Source organism: Raphanus sativus, chromosome 3, assembly GCF_000801105.2.
Source record: "Raphanus sativus cultivar WK10039 chromosome 3, ASM80110v3, whole genome shotgun sequence".
Classification (NCBI taxonomy): Eukaryota; Viridiplantae; Streptophyta; class Magnoliopsida; order Brassicales; family Brassicaceae; genus Raphanus; species Raphanus sativus.
Window position 1 is genome coordinate 23,721,025 of NC_079513.1, and position 16,890 is coordinate 23,737,914.

A 16,890-nucleotide genomic window follows, 5' to 3' on the forward strand; every position below is an offset into this window, starting at 1 on the left:
CTCTTCAGTTTGGTTATGTGGTGGATCCCTGCTGCTTGACGGGCTGAGAATCATTCTTCCTTAGGGTTTCAGTTCTTCAGTTCATGTCGGTGTCGATGCGAACCTGTCCTTTTACCCGAGGGTTAGGTGAACTTTGGTCGTCTTGGTTAGGCCTCAAAGGCGATTTGTGAGCTAACGCGTGCATGAGTGATGGCGCTTGGTTCTGTTCAGAATTGTGTCAGAGCGGCTTGATGTTATACCCGATCTCCGCGGGTTCCAGTGGTTGTCCATGGCTATCGGAGGCTTCTCGTCACTCTACTTCATCTCGACACTCCACAGGACAGCTACCTATCAGTTCAATCAAGCTAAAGGCGGCGGCTTTCAGTTTGGTTTCGAGTCTCTTGTTTTCTAATCGGTCTAGCTCCTTTCCGTTTGACACAGGTTTGGAGTTCTAACATGCTCAGTCATCGATGTCCGGTTCTCGGATGTCTCAATCGTGGAAGTGATTCTCGGGGGTCATAATCACTTCCGTGTCAAACGTTTGGTCTTCTACACATCCCGATGCTGTCTAGCTTCGCTTGAAGTTTTGCGGTAGTGTGGTGACTTTCTGTGCAGGTATTGGAGGCAACCTGATATTGTGGTGGCGGTGAATCAACTCGTTTCTGCAATGTTCGGTGCGGGATAGTGGTGTGTACAGCTTGGTCTCTTGGAGCTCTTTTCGGTAAGGGTTACTTGGAACCTCCTCCTCTATTTACCGTATAGCGCTTAATCGGCAGGGATGGTTATGAGTTACGAAAAGTTCCTCGGAAGCTAGCTACGGCAAAGACGACTCGGAAAATCCTGACATCCGAGTTAAACGAAGAGAACCTCACATTTTCGGAGTCATCACCAATGGTTGAGAACAGCAACTGAGTCCTGCGGATGCTTAAAGCAGAATAATGGAACGTGTCGGGTTCAATGGGTGGGCGAAACTATGATGTAATAGGCTGATTTAGGAATTTTGTTCAAATCGTGCTTGTAACCGGAACTGAATTCCTGTTATCGGGTTGAATAATTTTTTATTTTTTTTTTAAAAGAAAAAAAAAGAAAAGAAAGTAGCTCTCAGAACAGAAATATACGAGAAAGCATTTAAAATGAAATCGAACCGGAAAATTAAACCGAAATGCCACACCGGTCAACGGTAAACGACAATACGACATCATCTGCCATAAAGAACACGGAATCTATAGTGGACGCAAGAAAAACTCGTCCAATAAGAAACCGAGAGACTCAAAAAAAAAAAACGGATTTTTGATTACTTTTTTTTTGTCTACCAATCCAATCCAATCCAACCACAAGCTTCCTTGACCTTCGTTGAAAATTTTCCAAGCGGAGATCAGTATCCAAAAGGCTTCGTCTTGTCCCAATTACGCTTAGCTTCCTCTCAATTCCGTGTTTTGATTCTTCTCCGCGATTCTAGGGTTTTGCAGTTTCTATTTTAGGGTTTGATTCATGGCTTGGGATTAGTGTGCAAAGGTGAGATTATTAGACTTTTATCGTCGATTCTTAAGAAAAAGGCGTTGTTTTTATTATTAATGAAGTGGTTTTCGCAAAACTGCTTCACTGTTGCTATTTTAGAGTTCCCCTTACATTGCTAGCGTCCTCTGTGTTGCAATAAGAGTAGGCTTTTACCTGAACTTGCTAGTTGTTTGAAAAGTTTATATTTTTTTTTTTCCTTTTGTAATTGCTTCCTTGTGGTGAAGAAATGACATTACTTTTCTTTTTAGAGTAGACGAAGTCACGAAGGGGGGGGATGATGCTAGGATCTGGTAACAGTTTGAGCAGGGGTACCGTAGGATCCTCTTCTGATACCCCTAATTTATCACAAGTCTTAACCTTGGAACCGATCAGATTAGGCAATCATCAAAGCTATCCTCTCTCAGGAGAGCTTAGGAGGGTTCTCGGCGTTCCTAGTAGGGCTTCATCAGAAGATTCTTCTTTTGGAATGTCCCATCCTAAACCTTCTCCTCCTGTGGCAACAGAGGAGCTCAGGCATTTCAAAGAAAGTGTACAAGTTACTTCCAGAGAGGCCGGGTATGTGTGTTTAGGCTGTTTACTAAAACGACAACTTCTTGGTTAATGATTATTCTTTATTGGGGATATCTACTTATCTTGTAGGGATCTAGTGAAGAAGCTAAGTGAATCCATATTTAAGCTGGACAAATATGCGGAGACGTTCAGTTCAAAGAAACGGCGGCGGAATGATATATCCCCTGGTGAAAGGATGGACGCAGCTAACTTGGATAAGATCAGAAACCAGGTTCCGAGAACACAAGACAGTATGGCTCAGAGATCTGAGGAGAGAAAAAAGATGCTCGGATTGAACAAGCGTGTTCGTACCCCAGTTGGAGATGTGCGGGTTTGTATCTAAATCCCAGTTTAATATGTCTATGATGTTTATAAATGGTTAGAAGATTGTTTACTCCATGCTAGGCGGCTTTTGAAGACGTACATTTGATTATTTTGCTTGATTGTTGTTTAATGGCTTCGCATGTTACTACTTTCAGGGGGATGGTAGGGTTTCTACTCTTGCGCGGCAGCAGGTTATAGAAAGGGGCTCTGATTCACCTCCAAGTATTCCTGGGGAAACAGTGCGAATAGAGGAGAAGATACGCAGGTTGCCTGTTGGTGGTGAAGGGTGGGAGACAAAAATGAAAAGGAAGCGGTCAGTTGCAACTCTAGGCAATAGAGTTATGAATAATTCTGATCAACGTGTCATGCAGCCAAAGCCGACAGTTGACTCTAAGTTGCGTTCTTGTGACACCCAAAATTTCAGGTAACTAGGCATAAAACACTGAAAACCGTTTTGAGGATTCTCTGGTCCAAGGACCTTAACTGGACCTGAAAGATCCAATCGTTTTATGATATTCTACATGTTTATATTGTCAATGAGTTTCGTAAGTTATTGCCAGAGATTATCAATATTAGGTTACTCACTTAAACAGGATTTCACTTTAGCAAAATGACTTCATTATGTTGGATACCGGAGAATTTTGTTGCAAGATACTGTTATATGTATAGTTTTCCGGATTGATCCCTCTTGCATATCTTTCATTCACAAAGAAATCACAACGTGGCTCATCTGTTGCAGATTGAAATCTTCCACCGGTGTGAGTGGAATTAACAGGCTTGAGTCTTCATTTGAGCCAGAGAGTCCATGTATGGGTGGAGTATCCAGGAATGAGTTGGAGACTGTTTCCATAGCAAGGGACCGGTCAGTACTTGCTGAGCAGAGGCTTATGGACAAGGGAAACAATAAGTGAGAAGATACCTCACGTTTTAATTTGTTTATATATTTTGCGTTAATTTACTGATAAAATGCACTATTTTGCCTATCCAGGAGAAACTTACAGAATGATAGCCCCACAAACAGCTCTACTGCAATATTGAAAGGAAATGTTTCTAGGGCTCCAAGAACAGCAGTCGTTATGGGTATTGATTCTTCAATCAAAGTCGAGCCTCCATCTGGAGTATCACAAGGTGAGAGGCAATCTAAGTGCTGTCTAAATATACTATTGTTATGTTTATGAGAAACAATCTAAATCTTCAATTGCCAGCAGGTTCATCTGCGCATGCAATGGCTCAATGGGTTGGCCAGAGACCTAAAAATTCTCGAACGAGAAGAACAAATGTAGTTCCGCCTGTTATCAAGCATGCTGAAAGCAAGCTCTCTGCTCAAGGTTTTGCTGCATCTGATTTTAGTCCTAGAGCATCTCCTGGAACCACTGGCCCACTCTCAGTTGTTGATAGTAGCCCTTTAAGAATGAAAAGGGAGCTGAAGAATGCTTCATCGCCGTATGGTTTCTCTGAAAGCGAGGACTCAGGGGCTGGAGACAACAAAACAAGAGATCGTGCTCTTGCGAGTGGCGACTTGTTCCCAACTCCTAAAACAGGGTCACCGTTATTTCCTGTAAGGAAAAATAAAATGCAAACGAGTCATAAAGGAGGTGGTGCATGGAAGCAAGGGAAGAGTGAAAGTGTTTCGTCATTGACAACTCCTGGCTTTCATCCTGTGATGGTTAAGTCAGAGAATCTAACACTAGAGAAGCCTCTGCACAATGTCAAGATTGCTTCAGATAAGAATCGAAGGTGATTTATGCCTAATTCAGTTCTTTTTCTTTTTTTTTTCTTATACCTTCTAAGTATTATATCATATATAAAGCTTAAAATACGAGAGACCAACATTCTACCTCTCTCTCTGAATAGCAAATGTGGGCGTCCACCAGCGAAAAAGGTTAAAGATCGTAAACCTTCTACGCGGCGTGTCTCAAATTCGATTTCCACTCCAGATATTACAGGTATTCATATCCTTTTGGCACTTCGAGGTCTAGTCGTTTACAATATTTACTGTTATCGTAGTGTATTATCAAATTAAATTCTGTGAAGTGCTACATATATCCTGAACAGGATTTACCCTGAATATTTTAGGTTTGTACAAAAGTAGGTATTTAATTTCTAAGGTAGTGTTTTTTTTTGGCTTTTCAGGTGAATCTGATGATGATCGTGAAGATATTTTTGCAGCAGCTAATTCAGCACGGAAGGCAACGAGTACTCATCCTTCCACATGTCTTGTCTCTCAAATATTATTGCAATAAGTTTTCTTTTAACTCGAAATATCCTTTTTGTAGATCTTGCTTGTTCTGGTAAGTTTTGGAAAAAGATGGACCACATCTTTGCTGCCATCACGCAGATGACATGCAAAACATAAAAGATCAGGTAATAATTAAAATACCGTAATATAATATATGTGACTTCCTTCTAGGGTGCCAACTCAAACACTCGTTAACTTGTGATTTCAAAAACAAAACAGCTGAATTTTGCAGAAGAACTCGATGAATCTCTGTCAGAGGCAATCTTAGATGGCTATGCCATCATGGTAAGTTGCATTGTAAACTTATGCAGCAATGTCTAGTTTTATAGCCTTTTTACTTTATCTGAAAGTAGACTCCTATTTCAGGGTATCAAATTGCCGAAAGCACCACATCGCCCTGGTGAGGGAGTTTTTGACTATTCAGGTCCAGCGTCGTCATGTATATCTGATCTTTCATTTGAGAGATTGGACATGAGAAAGTTGAATGAGAGTACTCCGTTGTATAAGAGGGTACTTTCCGCCTTAATCGAGGAAGATGATGGAGAAGAAGTTGTACAATTCAACGGAGGGAAGAACCTGTCTCTTCATTATGCTAGTGATGATTCTCACTCTGGTTCATGTACCTATATCGACACCGAGTTCAGAGAGAGAGACAGAATGGAATTTGAAGTAGAGTCGGATTTTCAGACCCCCAAGAGCTGTTTATTTGACAGATTTTCCAGTGAGAGGAGTGTTGTGTCTAATCCACTCAGAAATGGTAGCATGTCTATATCTGTCCATAGCAATGAACAGTGGACTGGGGATGATTATATTTCACATGCGGATGCTGCACTCGGCGGCGGTGAGACATATTTAAATAGCCTGGGTCAGTTCCAAGCTAGGGAAGTGAACGTTCCCAACTTCTCAGTATCTGATACACAGTATCAGCTTATGTCTTTGGATGAGCGACTTCTTCTGGAACTACAGAGCATTGGTGTGTTCCCTGAGGCCATGGTAGGTTTTTTCTCCAGTAAAAGAACATGAGCTAATGGAAAGAGAAAAAACGTGTTACTCTAGCATTTTAACTTATTTCCATTTTTGTTTATTCGCAGCCTGATCTGGCTGAAGAAACTATGAGCACAGATGTTATGGAGTTGAAGGAAGGCATTTATCAGCAGGTAAAGGCAAAACAAATAATTCATGCTTTGTATCGTTTATGTCACTAGGAAGAGTTTTTGTTTGTTTCCCGTTGAATATTTATCATATTCTATGTTCTGACTAATAATAGATCCGAAACAAGAAGAAAAAGCTGGAGAAGCTAAATATTAGCATTCAGAAGGGGAAAGATGTTGAGAAAAGGTTGGGGCTGACTTCTTCAGATTTATTATTTTCCAGCTTACCCTGTTATTTTTGCTAAGGTTTCAGACTTACATGCAGGAAAACTGAGCAGCTTGCTATGGACCAGCTAGTGGAAACAGCTCACAAGAAAAGAATGGTAAATAAGCTAGTGAACACTTGCGTTTTATCATAATCAACTTGAATGAAACGTTGTCGGATATATATATATATATATATATATATATATATGAATACGAGGTTACCTTATGGATGTAAACTCTAAAAACAGGCATCCCGTGGAAATAAAGCATTGAAAGTCCACAAGGTCACAAGACAAGTGGCACTGGCGTTCATCAAGCGGACACTTGCCAGGTGTCGCAAGTTCGAAGAAACTGGGCTTAGCTGTTTTGCTGATCCTGCGCTTCAAGACATAATGTTTTCATCTCCCAGCAACGATGCAAAATCATCAGAAAACGGCGGCTCTGGAACTGCCAGTAACACGCTCAATGAACCTTCTAATAACCAGACCGAGGCCAAGGGCTCAGGTACGCAAAATCTTAACTTTAGATGATGATTCGAGAGTCGATCTTTACAACAGTTTCTTCTGATATGGCATGGCAGTTACGCTTTAAGCCTTTTGTCGGATGATTTGAGCTAATTGGGTGTTTTTGTAGGTGCAGTGTCTAGTACAAAGAGGAGAGAAGCATTGGTAGACGACATTATTGGATGCGCTTCTTCCAAAGTGACAACGAGTATAGATAGCGCGGTTCTTAGTGGAGGAGGTTTTAGGAACAAGAACAAACCGAAACCCCAAGAAAAGAACAACAACAGCAAGAACAACGAAAACCAATCAAGATCGACAACAACAACAACTCACCCAACAGGTCCTATAAGCAGAGGCACGTCGAACCGAGGAGGTGTCTCTGGAGATGGTGCAGCAGCAGTAGATGAGGAAGCTCCAATAGATTTCTCAAAGCTAGCGTTCCATGATCTAGAGGAAATGGATGAGCAGGCAGATATAGGAAACTGGTTCGAGGGTCTTCAGGATATTGATACAGCAGGGCTTGATGAAGTTCCTATGGATGATCTCTCTTTCATGTTTGGATAAAAGGAGGAACATACTCGACACAGAGAGATGAATTGAGCTGATGCATACCCTCATCATAAGTAAAAAATTTAATTTCTTAAGTTGTATATTTGTACTGAATAGTGATTATCTGCCGTCAAGGCGAGTACTAAACTATGATCTAGTATAAATGTATTTCCATTTTTCAAAAGAATAGTATTTCTTTGATTTATTAATAGTTCCAAACCCTTTGGAATAATATTTTTCTCGAAAAATAACATCTGAAACATTTTGATAGTTCAAACTTTCAGATAAAAAGGGCTAATACAGTTTGTTTAAAAAAGATCTCTTTAAAAAATGCTCAGAAGATTTCTGACTACAGTAATTGTATATTCATATGGGCCTAAAATATGAAAATGGGCTTTTAATTGGGTGAAGTAATATGGGCTAGGGTTTCGTTCTCCTCTCTTGCTTCTGTGTTCTGTGGTTCATATAAGTTACTCAAACCCCTTCTCATGCCGTTCTCTTAGCATCTCAGGAAGTAAGCCAAAATGAGGTTTGTGTCTGCTCAAAACTCGGTTTTCATTTCTTTCTTTCTTGTTTCATTCGTTAGAATCATCTTAGTATGTATGCTAGTAGTAGCTGCCACTGGAATCATAGATAGCTTAGGTGAAAAATTGAATCTTTATTACAAAGAAAAGTATTGACCTTTATATTGTGTGTGTGTCTGTGTGGAAGTCATCACTTTTCATTAGGACATAAAGTGTTTTAGGTTATTGAAAGTTTTGATTTTTTTTTGTTGTTGGAATGATGGCAGTAAGCTCCAGAGTGAAGCCGTGAGAGAGGCGATATCCGCCATGATCACTCACTGCAAGGAGACAAAGCCTCGCAAGTTCACCGAGACCATCGAACTCCAGATTGGTCTTAAGAACTACGACCCTCAAAAGGACAAGCGTTTCAGCGGTTCCGTCAAGTTGCCTCACATCCCAAGGCCTAAGATGAAGATTTGCATGCTCGGTGATGCCCAGCACGTTGAAGAGGTTAGCCTTTCACTCTTTTTAAGCTAGTTGGTAGTGTGTAGATATAAAGTGTTAAACTTTTGAAGGGGTTTTGGTTGTTTTACATAGGCTGAGAAGATTGGATTAGAGTCTATGGATGTGGAAGCACTTAAGAAGCTGAACAAGAACAAGAAGCTTGTTAAGAAGCTAGCAAAGAAGTTCCATGCTTTCCTTGCTTCTGAATCCGTTATCAAACAGATTCCTCGTCTTCTTGGTCCTGGTCTCAACAAGGCAGGCATGTTTAAGCTGTTAACTTAATAATCATTTGTTTTATCATATTGTTATTATGATTTGTATTCTTGACTTTTTTTTTTTTGAATAACAAACGAACAGGAAAGTTCCCAACTCTTGTTAGCCACCAAGAGTCTTTGGAAGCCAAAGTGAACGAGACAAAGGCAACAGTGAAGTTCCAGCTCAAGAAGGTTCTTTGCATGGGTGTCGCCGTTGGGAACCTTGACATGGAGGAGAAGCAGATCTTTCAGAATGTTCAGATGAGCGTCAACTTCCTCGTCTCACTATTGAAGAAGAACTGGCAAAACGTTAGTAGAAAATCTTTTTTTTATTTATTTTCCTCCACCATCCTCTGTACATTTTGCTTGTGTGTCTGACTCATAGAGTTTCTCCTTGTTTTGCAGGTGAGGTGTTTGTACTTGAAGAGCACAATGGGTCCACCTAACCGTGTGTTCTAAGATTATTATTATCTCAAAGTTTCTCTTAATGTATCATCAAAGGCTGAGATTAGATTTGATTTTCATTTCTGTCGTGAGCTTTCTTCTTTTTGGTTTACTTCCAGAATCCTTACTTGGTAGGATCAAGATTTTCTTAAATGACAATTTTGTTTCTATTATTGCTATTTTTGTTAGTGTTTTTTTTCATTTAAGTTTTCAAAATTTAATATTTCGTTATCATTATCGTTATATAATGTGTCAAATGATTTTATATCACGAACAAAAAACTTCATAATTTGTTTTTTTTTTTCTTCTGTATATTATACTTAGATTCACGTAAACAATATAACATATGAATAGTTACGTCTTCGAGTTTATCAATCACATGGGATCCAAAACCTTCCCTGGAAAGTCAACGGTCTCCAGTTCCCTGATAATGTTTCGGACATTGTCTCCGGTTTGTTTGAGGGATGAGAGGAGTGAAGGAAAGTGGGTTTGACGTAGTTATAAAATTTGGAGTCGTATTTGTACTTCAACCAATTGAGAAACCAAGCTGTGTTTGTGAGCACAGATTTGCTTAGGACCTCCCAAGCGCTTTGCAAAACACTTCATGGTTCGTTTCTTGTCAGTGGTCGGAAGCATTGACCGGAAAGAACCCTTTAAATCCGCAATGGTGGTCAGTGGTCACATGTTTCTTCTCTCGGCTCACACTCCAGGAGAATGTTAATTCCTTTAAAAGATATTATATAATATACAATATTAATTACAATTTCTTCCTTTTTAATAAGAAAAAGACCATTCAAGTGACTGATTAAATATAATTCAGGGGGTTTTTGTATACAACTCTTTTTATAGAAATAAAGGAAAACATCAAAATCATATGACTGTGTGGTATACTATATATAACACTAGTGGTTTTCTCGCGCTTCGCGCGGGGTGATGAACCTTATTTGATTGTTAATAATGTTTTTTTTTTGTTTTGGCTGTGGATCGTATTTTTAATTAGAGAAATGTATGATGTTATTAGGTTAAAATGCTATGTTCTTTTGGGTGTTTGTAGGATCGTATGGAATTGTTTGCCGAGCTGATAGTAAGAGATATTTCCAAGGTTTTGGGTTATATCTTTCACTCGGTGAATGATTTATAGTTTGAAAGTTTAGTAGGGTGATATTATATGTGCGTTTTGGTTTACGAATTTTTTTAAAAGCTTTTAGAAATATTAGTTACTTGAAAGTCAAAGGTCTCTTGAAAAAATAAACCCTCCTAATAATTAACTTGATGGGACCAACGGATAGTAATCACTGATATAATTCGAAATTTCAAGCATAAAGTAGTATTAAGATAAACTGATTTTCTTTATTTTGTTTTTGTTTTTGTTTTAGCATGTATATTTTGCAAGAAAACTCAAAAGTTGAAAAGCAATGGTTAAATACTAAACTTTAATTTGACAACGACACAAACATCCCGACTTTAGACAGTTCAAAACAATGAATAACTTTTAGTGTATCTTCGAGAAAACCCTTTGCCATTTTTTTCTCCAGCTCCCTTTGTATCTTAAGACAAAAAGGCCCACACAAGCATCCTCATCTTCTCATATTCAGCCTAAAGAGATTATTGTACCAGACGTGAAACCAACAAAGGTAATACTTTTGGTTTTCTAAATAAGAAATGCAAGGTGATGTTTTTTTTACCTCTTCATAGATCGATCAATTGGGACTATCTAGCCATCATGCGCAAGCTTTACTGAAATCCCTACCAAAACCAAATATTGCAACAATTAAATAAGAATTCCTCATCTTTTTATGTAGGGCTTCTTCAGATAGATGATGTAATTAAGTGTTTGTCATCTGTGTCCTTGAGGTGATCAAATTTGGGCGTCATTCCAACTAAAAAGCCCTTTTCGGTCTCAAGTCTTTTGATTGTCTATGTCTATAGAAAACATAAGTTACCTAGATATAAACCATTTAAATATATAAAAAAACACACCTCCAAAGTAAGCTAACCTGCAGGAAAGATAAGCGAGTGTCGTGGGATCCTCTCTGCAGTTAGGATAAAATAGAGAATGTGAAATCATCAGACTAAAGTAAACATAAGCAAATCAAACTTCGATGCACACGGATGATATGTATTACCTTATAAATTGTATCCAAGATAAGGAGATCCAATTGTGCACCAGCAGATTTTGATATAACTATATAATTCAACAGCAACAGAGTCTGAGTTATCTTGTTTGAGAACATCAGTACCACACACACACACACTCTAAGCACTTTGTTGCAATTACCATACTCAGTGCTTGAAGAAGAAGGTGACAGATCAGAGACATAAGCCACTATGGATTGTTTCTCCAAGAAACAAACAAAGACAGACATAGTATTCTCCATGCATCCTCTAAAACGTAAATAAGATTAGAGTCTCCAGATAGATCAAGTAGGGAGATATGATTATCTATTTCTACAGAGGCTTTGAGAAACTTACTTGAAGTGGCGTGAATGATAAGTTTGAAGCTACAAATGACTTCTCACAATCTTCTCTGATTACTCTCATATACAGCTGTATTTACTCTCCTAACATCTTGGCTTCCTTTAAGTTCTTCTAGACCAGATACATGAACTTCGCAGCAGGCTGTTTTCAGAAAAGAACATAATCATTACAGCTTCAAAATCTAAAAATTCAAGCTGAATTTCCAAAGATTACGAAGATATTATTATTACATGTCCATAGAACGGTGGCTTACGAAGATCGGAGAGAAAGATATATCATTGGTAGGACTAAACGGTTGCACAAAACATATATAATCCGAGTACATCATCAGCATGTTAATGAGTCAAAATCATCTGCAGGGTATGAAAAAAATGATTTCTTACATGCACTAAGAAAAAGGTTATGGAAAAATCGAAACCTGTAAACTAAAATTTATAATTTTGTTTATCTAAGCTTCGTTCATACATATCTGGGTGATGAAGTGTTTTGTTATGAAGTTGACAAGAAGTGACACTGTTCATCACAGGAAACAAACATATTTATAGGGTGAGCTTCAATCGGTTACCTTGGAGTATGCTTATGCCGAGTAAATGCAAGAGAGTGGGAGGAGTGGTGCAAATGACTTCAACGCTGTGATTAAAGCATGGGATAGACAATAACTGCTGTCGTTACACTGGCGTTGATCGGAGATGGGAGATCCGAAGAGACACGCCGATGAAACTATGCATCTCCAACATCGTAAACAAACCCTAACTACATATGGGCCTGCTTTGCGAAAAAGACATAAGAACCCAGTGCATTAATCAATTGAAAACACTAAACCCATAATAAAACCATCCGCGAGAGAAGCGTCGCGCGTTAAAGAAGAAGAATAAAAGAAATATAGAACGACACGTGGCGTGAAAAGGAAGAGGGTACGCTGAGGTGGAGGCTTGTGGAGAGTTTCATGTCAGCTTTATTAATATAGATGTATAATTCGATAGCACGTCACACAAAATTCTGAATGTTTATGAATATTTTATTCGTCTAAGTTTAATAGTATATAGTAGTCTAACACAAGCTTGTCTATAGAATTTGCTCTATAGTAGTATAATTGTATGTGAAGTTTATTTCTTGAGTACGTGTGCAATAAGGCCACGGATATGTATATTCGTAAAGTAATCTTCCCAATCAATGCATAAGGTGGAGCCGATCAGTTTATCTATCTCTGTGCCTTCATTCTTGATTCGTAGTCTTTCCAGGTTACTATCATCGAATCTGTATTTAACACATACTGTATTAGGCATAAAAAAGAACATAAATAACAATGACACTACAAATAGTATATTTTATTGAAACTAAATTTATTAAAATTAATAGAAAACTAGCATCTGATGTGATTTGCAATCATACATTTGCTATTTTGCTATGATATTCAAAATAATAAAGCATTAGCTTATAAAAATTTTTAAGCCTTTCACAAGTAATAGGTACGTGTATTAACTAGGTCTTTATATATCATTTTTTAAATTATGCCCGCGCAACCACAAAATAAAATATACTAAAAAATCGATAATGTATATATCCTTACCATTTACCAATGAAAAGAATTATTCTTGGGTTCATCTCTAGAGTGAACCTAGAGGTTCACCCAACCAATAGGAATCACTCATTTCACAATTGATATCTTTTAAATAAGGAAACAAAATATTATCAAGTTATATTATGTTTTTAAAATAAAAATGTCAAAATAAATAAAAATAATAATATATGCAAAAAAGATTAAAAATATTTTAAATCCGTCATCAAAACACTAAACCTAAACTCTAAAATTTAAATTAAAAATATTAAACACTAAATCTTAAAAATACCAAATCCTTAATCCGAAAAAGAGTTTAGGGTTTATCCAAAAGTTTAGGGTTTAGAGTTTATGATTTAGGGTTTAGTATTTCGATGAAGGCGTTAAAATATCTAAATTTCTTTTGCATATACTAGAGTCTAGGGTTTAGAGTTTAAAATTATCCAAGGGTTTAGCATATATCCAAGGGTTTAGGGTATACTCAAGGGTTTAGGGTTTATGATTTAGGGTTCAGGGTTTATTTTATTTTTTGAAAATGTTAAAATATATTTTTTTAAATCATTTTTTATAACTACTATTATTTTTATTTATTTTTATTTTATTTATTTTAAAATATAATATAACTTGACAATATTTTGTTTCCTTATTTAAAAAATATCAATTGTACGTGAAATGAGTGATTCTTATTAGTTGAGTGAACCTCTAAGTTCACTTTAGGGGTGAACCCAAGAATAACTCCAATGAAAACTAATGTTAAAAATGGAAAGTTGGAAGAAATGTGAGAGTTATATAGGTACATACATGCCCTTGAAGATTACATAAGGCTTGTAAAGTTTCACCATTCTCATCGCTATATTTAATCTACGATTGAGAACTTCATATTTCTCTCCGAGTTGCGATGGAAAAATTAATCTAAGTAATCGCAATATCTGAAAACAAAAAAAATATAATTAATATGAGAGAATGCATTTTAATATTACCGCCCTTCATATAAAAATGTATACCTGTAAAGGTAATTTATAACGAAGGCTCGTGTAGACACGAAAGCTAGCCATTGTGGATAATATTGTAACGTTTGGGACAATAGGCAAACCATTGCGACCGAGCAGAGGGCTTTCCATGAAAAAACGATTAAGAATTTCATAAATCTGTTTATACATCACTGGGTTCCGGTAAGATGAGCCGACATGGTATATGGTATGACTCCCTGACTCACGTGAATGTTCTGCTGCGGTCACAATCATAGCGTTCGCCACCATATCGACGGGTATCTTGTTATATACATGTATTTTCATATTAGAATCGAGCTAGTAAAAATAGAATCTTATTTTACATGTATTATAATATTATTAGTGTGATGTGCTTAGTAAGCTTACAAGATCGCATACTGCCATATGATCAACAAGGAAACACTTTAGCAGTCCCTTTCCGAGTGAAACAATCACACTGTCTATGGTTCTTCATATATACAATAACCACAAAGAAGTCGTGTAAGAATATAAAATCAAATACTTGGATGAAAAAATAAATAACAATCAACTTGAAATGATAAAGTAGGTCAGTGATAACTTACTTTATACCTTCAACCCAACCAGGAAATGGGTCGGAGAAAGTGCTTGTGATTATTGTGGGACGTATAATTACAATAGGCATAGATTCTCTACAATATCCAAGAAGCATTTCTCCCATTGCTTTCGTGAAGACATATGTATTTGGCCATCCATAAAGCTTTGCCCTAATTAACATTATATATGCCTCAGTTAAGTTACTTTATACAGTATATATCAAGTTTCTAATTTTGGCATTTCAACTGGTACACAAACGGTACCTTTGCAATCCGAGATCTTTCATGGCTTGTTTGGTTTCTTCTTCCGAATAACCTAGTTTCTTGAGTTGTTTCAATTTCTGGTCTACCAATCGCATTTCCGCATCGATGTCTACCTTGTTTTTTCCATTGAGAGTTTCCCCCATAGCAAAAGGCTTCTCTAGTATGAGCCCGGATCTTTTCCCACAAACATAAGCTGGAAAAGAAAACAAATATTTTTATACCATGCTGGTAGACATGATTTATATAAAAAGGTTTCGATTAATGATTCACCTGTAGAGACATGAAGAAGCAATTGCGGTTTCACACACTTCTTAGCAAAGTTAAGGATATTGAGAGGTCCAAGTGTGTTGATTCCAAGAGCAACATCATATCTTTTTCAAATACAAAAATAAAAAGCTAATCAATATGGCAATAACAATATATAGATATATGTTTTTCATTTTTATTAGTGATAGACCTAACTCACACCCAAAAACTAGCTCAAGAGTGGAGAATTGTTCATACACATGTATTGCCCAAGGAAACTATATTTACACGATGTGGGACATCCACATCTAATAGCCCTTCTCGAGATGTGGGTGAGAAACGGTCCAACGGAAACAGTCCAAGCCCAACATCTCGGAAATACCACTGCAAGATTAGCTATTTTTACAGGCTAAATACGTAGATAACTATTTATATGTGAAATCATCTGTTGGATTTTTACCATGGGCTCTGATACCATATTAGTGATGGACCTAATGCACACCCAAAAGCTAGTTCAAAAGTGAAAGATTGCCCATACTCATATATATTATCCAAAGACACTATGTTTACACGATGTGGAACATCCACATCTAATAATTTTCTTTTACCGATTAAGTAAATGTGTATACCTTTCATCGAATCTCGTGGTGGCAGCAGAATTCACAATGATGTCGATCTCTTGCATCATATCTTGTAAGAGATTAGAATCACTCAGTCCCATGTTGTTCAGTGATATGTCACCCGGAACAGGAACAACTTTCTCTGATATTAAGGCGTTTAGACGTTCATCACCAACATTCTTTCTCAACACCCTAAACAAATCTTTCTCAAAAACCTGTTTACAAAGTAATCAAACAAGAAAATATAATTTGTATGAATTATTTAACGAAAAAATTGGTTATACGTGTGTGTAAATACACCTCATTATGTAACCGTTGTTTCGCGGCCTTGTTGTCGGATGCTCTTACGAGGAGATAAAGCCTCTTCAAGTTTGGTTGCAATCTCAGAACTCGCTCCACGAAAACTGTTAAAATTTTTGATGAACAATAAATTCCAATTAATGACAAACTTAGTGGTAAATAATTTCCATTAAAAAGATTCAAGCTCGAAATATATTCAACTGCTGATATATCATGGTATATGAGAGTATAAAGATTATTACCTTTTGCAAGAAAACCGGATGCGCCAGTGACGAGAACTGTCTTGTTCTCAAGAAACTGAACACAACTTGGTTCCATAGTTGAAACTCAAAAACCTAAATGAAGAACAAAGAGGAAGTATGAAGTGTTTAATTAGTTGCTGAGAATGTGTGATCCTAGCTATCCGTACGTAGCACTATATATAACACATTTATATATAATTTATAGCACCAACCTAATCTAATTCAATATCTATTAAACAAGTAAAACGTGATGAAATACACCCTTCCAAGTTGAAATTAACTAATACTAAAAAAAAAAAATTGATTCTTAAATCAGTTTTACTATCAAGAACCTCATGTTAGGATTGACGTACCTGTAATAATCGATTCCATTCGCCAAATTCGAGACCTACTGAAAATATTATTGAAGAACTCTGCAATGCCATCAGGCTTTGTATATTATCGAAGAATACGATGCCTTTCGATATATGCTAGTAGTTTCTCTCGCTCTCTCTTTAGTAGTTCGAAATCTTCTTGCTATTAAAAATCTTTTTATATTCAGATCATGTTCGAGTTAATCAACTAATTGCCCATGCTTCCCATTTGCAACAACTTCATCACCAACAACAACCAACCAATAACCACCTTCAGTTACTCCTTTATCAAAAATTCAATTCCTACCAAACTTTTTGTCTCTTACCAAAAGCAAATTTTTTAAAATGTAGTAGTTAGCGACCAAAAAGGAGACCTCTCGAAAGGAAATTTGCTTGCATTTCTGACAAGCGCATGTTTGAAGGGCTACCTTCACTTGTTGGTTTTGAGTGCAACCAATCTCATTTTTGTTTTGTGTCAGTTCTTTTATTCGTTACATTTTCACCATTTGTTATTTTATTAGATAATATCTTTGTTTTATCA

The 16,890-nt window shown here is 37.1% G+C and overlaps 3 protein-coding genes across 3 annotated transcripts; 2 read left to right on the top strand and 1 right to left on the bottom strand.

Moving 5' to 3' along the window:
* Positions 1-1,262: 1,262 nt before the first annotated feature.
* On the top strand, positions 1,263-7,224 carry LOC108845807 (uncharacterized). The gene is given in 18 exon segments (XM_018618983.2): positions 1,263-1,494; positions 1,746-2,052; positions 2,137-2,377; positions 2,526-2,794; positions 3,110-3,277; positions 3,359-3,498; positions 3,579-4,107; positions 4,225-4,316; positions 4,504-4,566; positions 4,647-4,700; positions 4,703-4,734; positions 4,829-4,894; positions 4,976-5,602; positions 5,701-5,766; positions 5,877-5,947; positions 6,026-6,083; positions 6,216-6,471; positions 6,601-7,224. Coding segments are annotated over 17 exon segments (3,447 nt in total). The 5' UTR covers positions 1,263-1,494; positions 1,746-1,771; the 3' UTR covers positions 7,035-7,224.
* Positions 7,225-7,414: 190 nt separating this feature from the next.
* LOC108845819 (60S ribosomal protein L10a-3) lies at positions 7,415-8,897 on the top strand. The gene is made up of 5 exons (XM_018619004.2): positions 7,415-7,548; positions 7,810-8,032; positions 8,120-8,285; positions 8,384-8,589; positions 8,686-8,897. Exons 1-5 carry the CDS (start codon positions 7,544-7,546, stop codon positions 8,737-8,739), a joined length of 654 nt encoding a protein of 217 aa, XP_018474506.1. The 5' UTR covers positions 7,415-7,543; the 3' UTR covers positions 8,740-8,897.
* A 1,230-nt stretch (positions 8,898-10,127) lies between these two features.
* On the bottom strand, positions 10,128-16,512 carry LOC108845811 (putative fatty acyl-CoA reductase 7). Its single transcript, XM_018618992.2, has 18 exons — positions 16,350-16,512; positions 15,997-16,089; positions 15,755-15,858; positions 15,464-15,669; positions 14,859-14,959; positions 14,589-14,781; positions 14,334-14,495; positions 14,137-14,218; positions 13,765-14,031; positions 13,562-13,689; positions 11,768-12,459; positions 11,433-11,555; positions 11,197-11,343; positions 11,003-11,109; positions 10,851-10,909; positions 10,705-10,757; positions 10,410-10,470; positions 10,128-10,320 (listed from the first exon to the last, which is right to left on the bottom strand). Exons 2-11 carry the CDS (start codon positions 16,070-16,072, stop codon positions 12,309-12,311), a joined length of 1,470 nt encoding a protein of 489 aa, XP_018474494.1. The 5' UTR covers positions 16,073-16,089; positions 16,350-16,512; the 3' UTR covers positions 10,128-10,320; positions 10,410-10,470; positions 10,705-10,757; positions 10,851-10,909; positions 11,003-11,109; positions 11,197-11,343; positions 11,433-11,555; positions 11,768-12,308.
* Between the last annotated feature and the right edge of the window lie 378 nt (positions 16,513-16,890).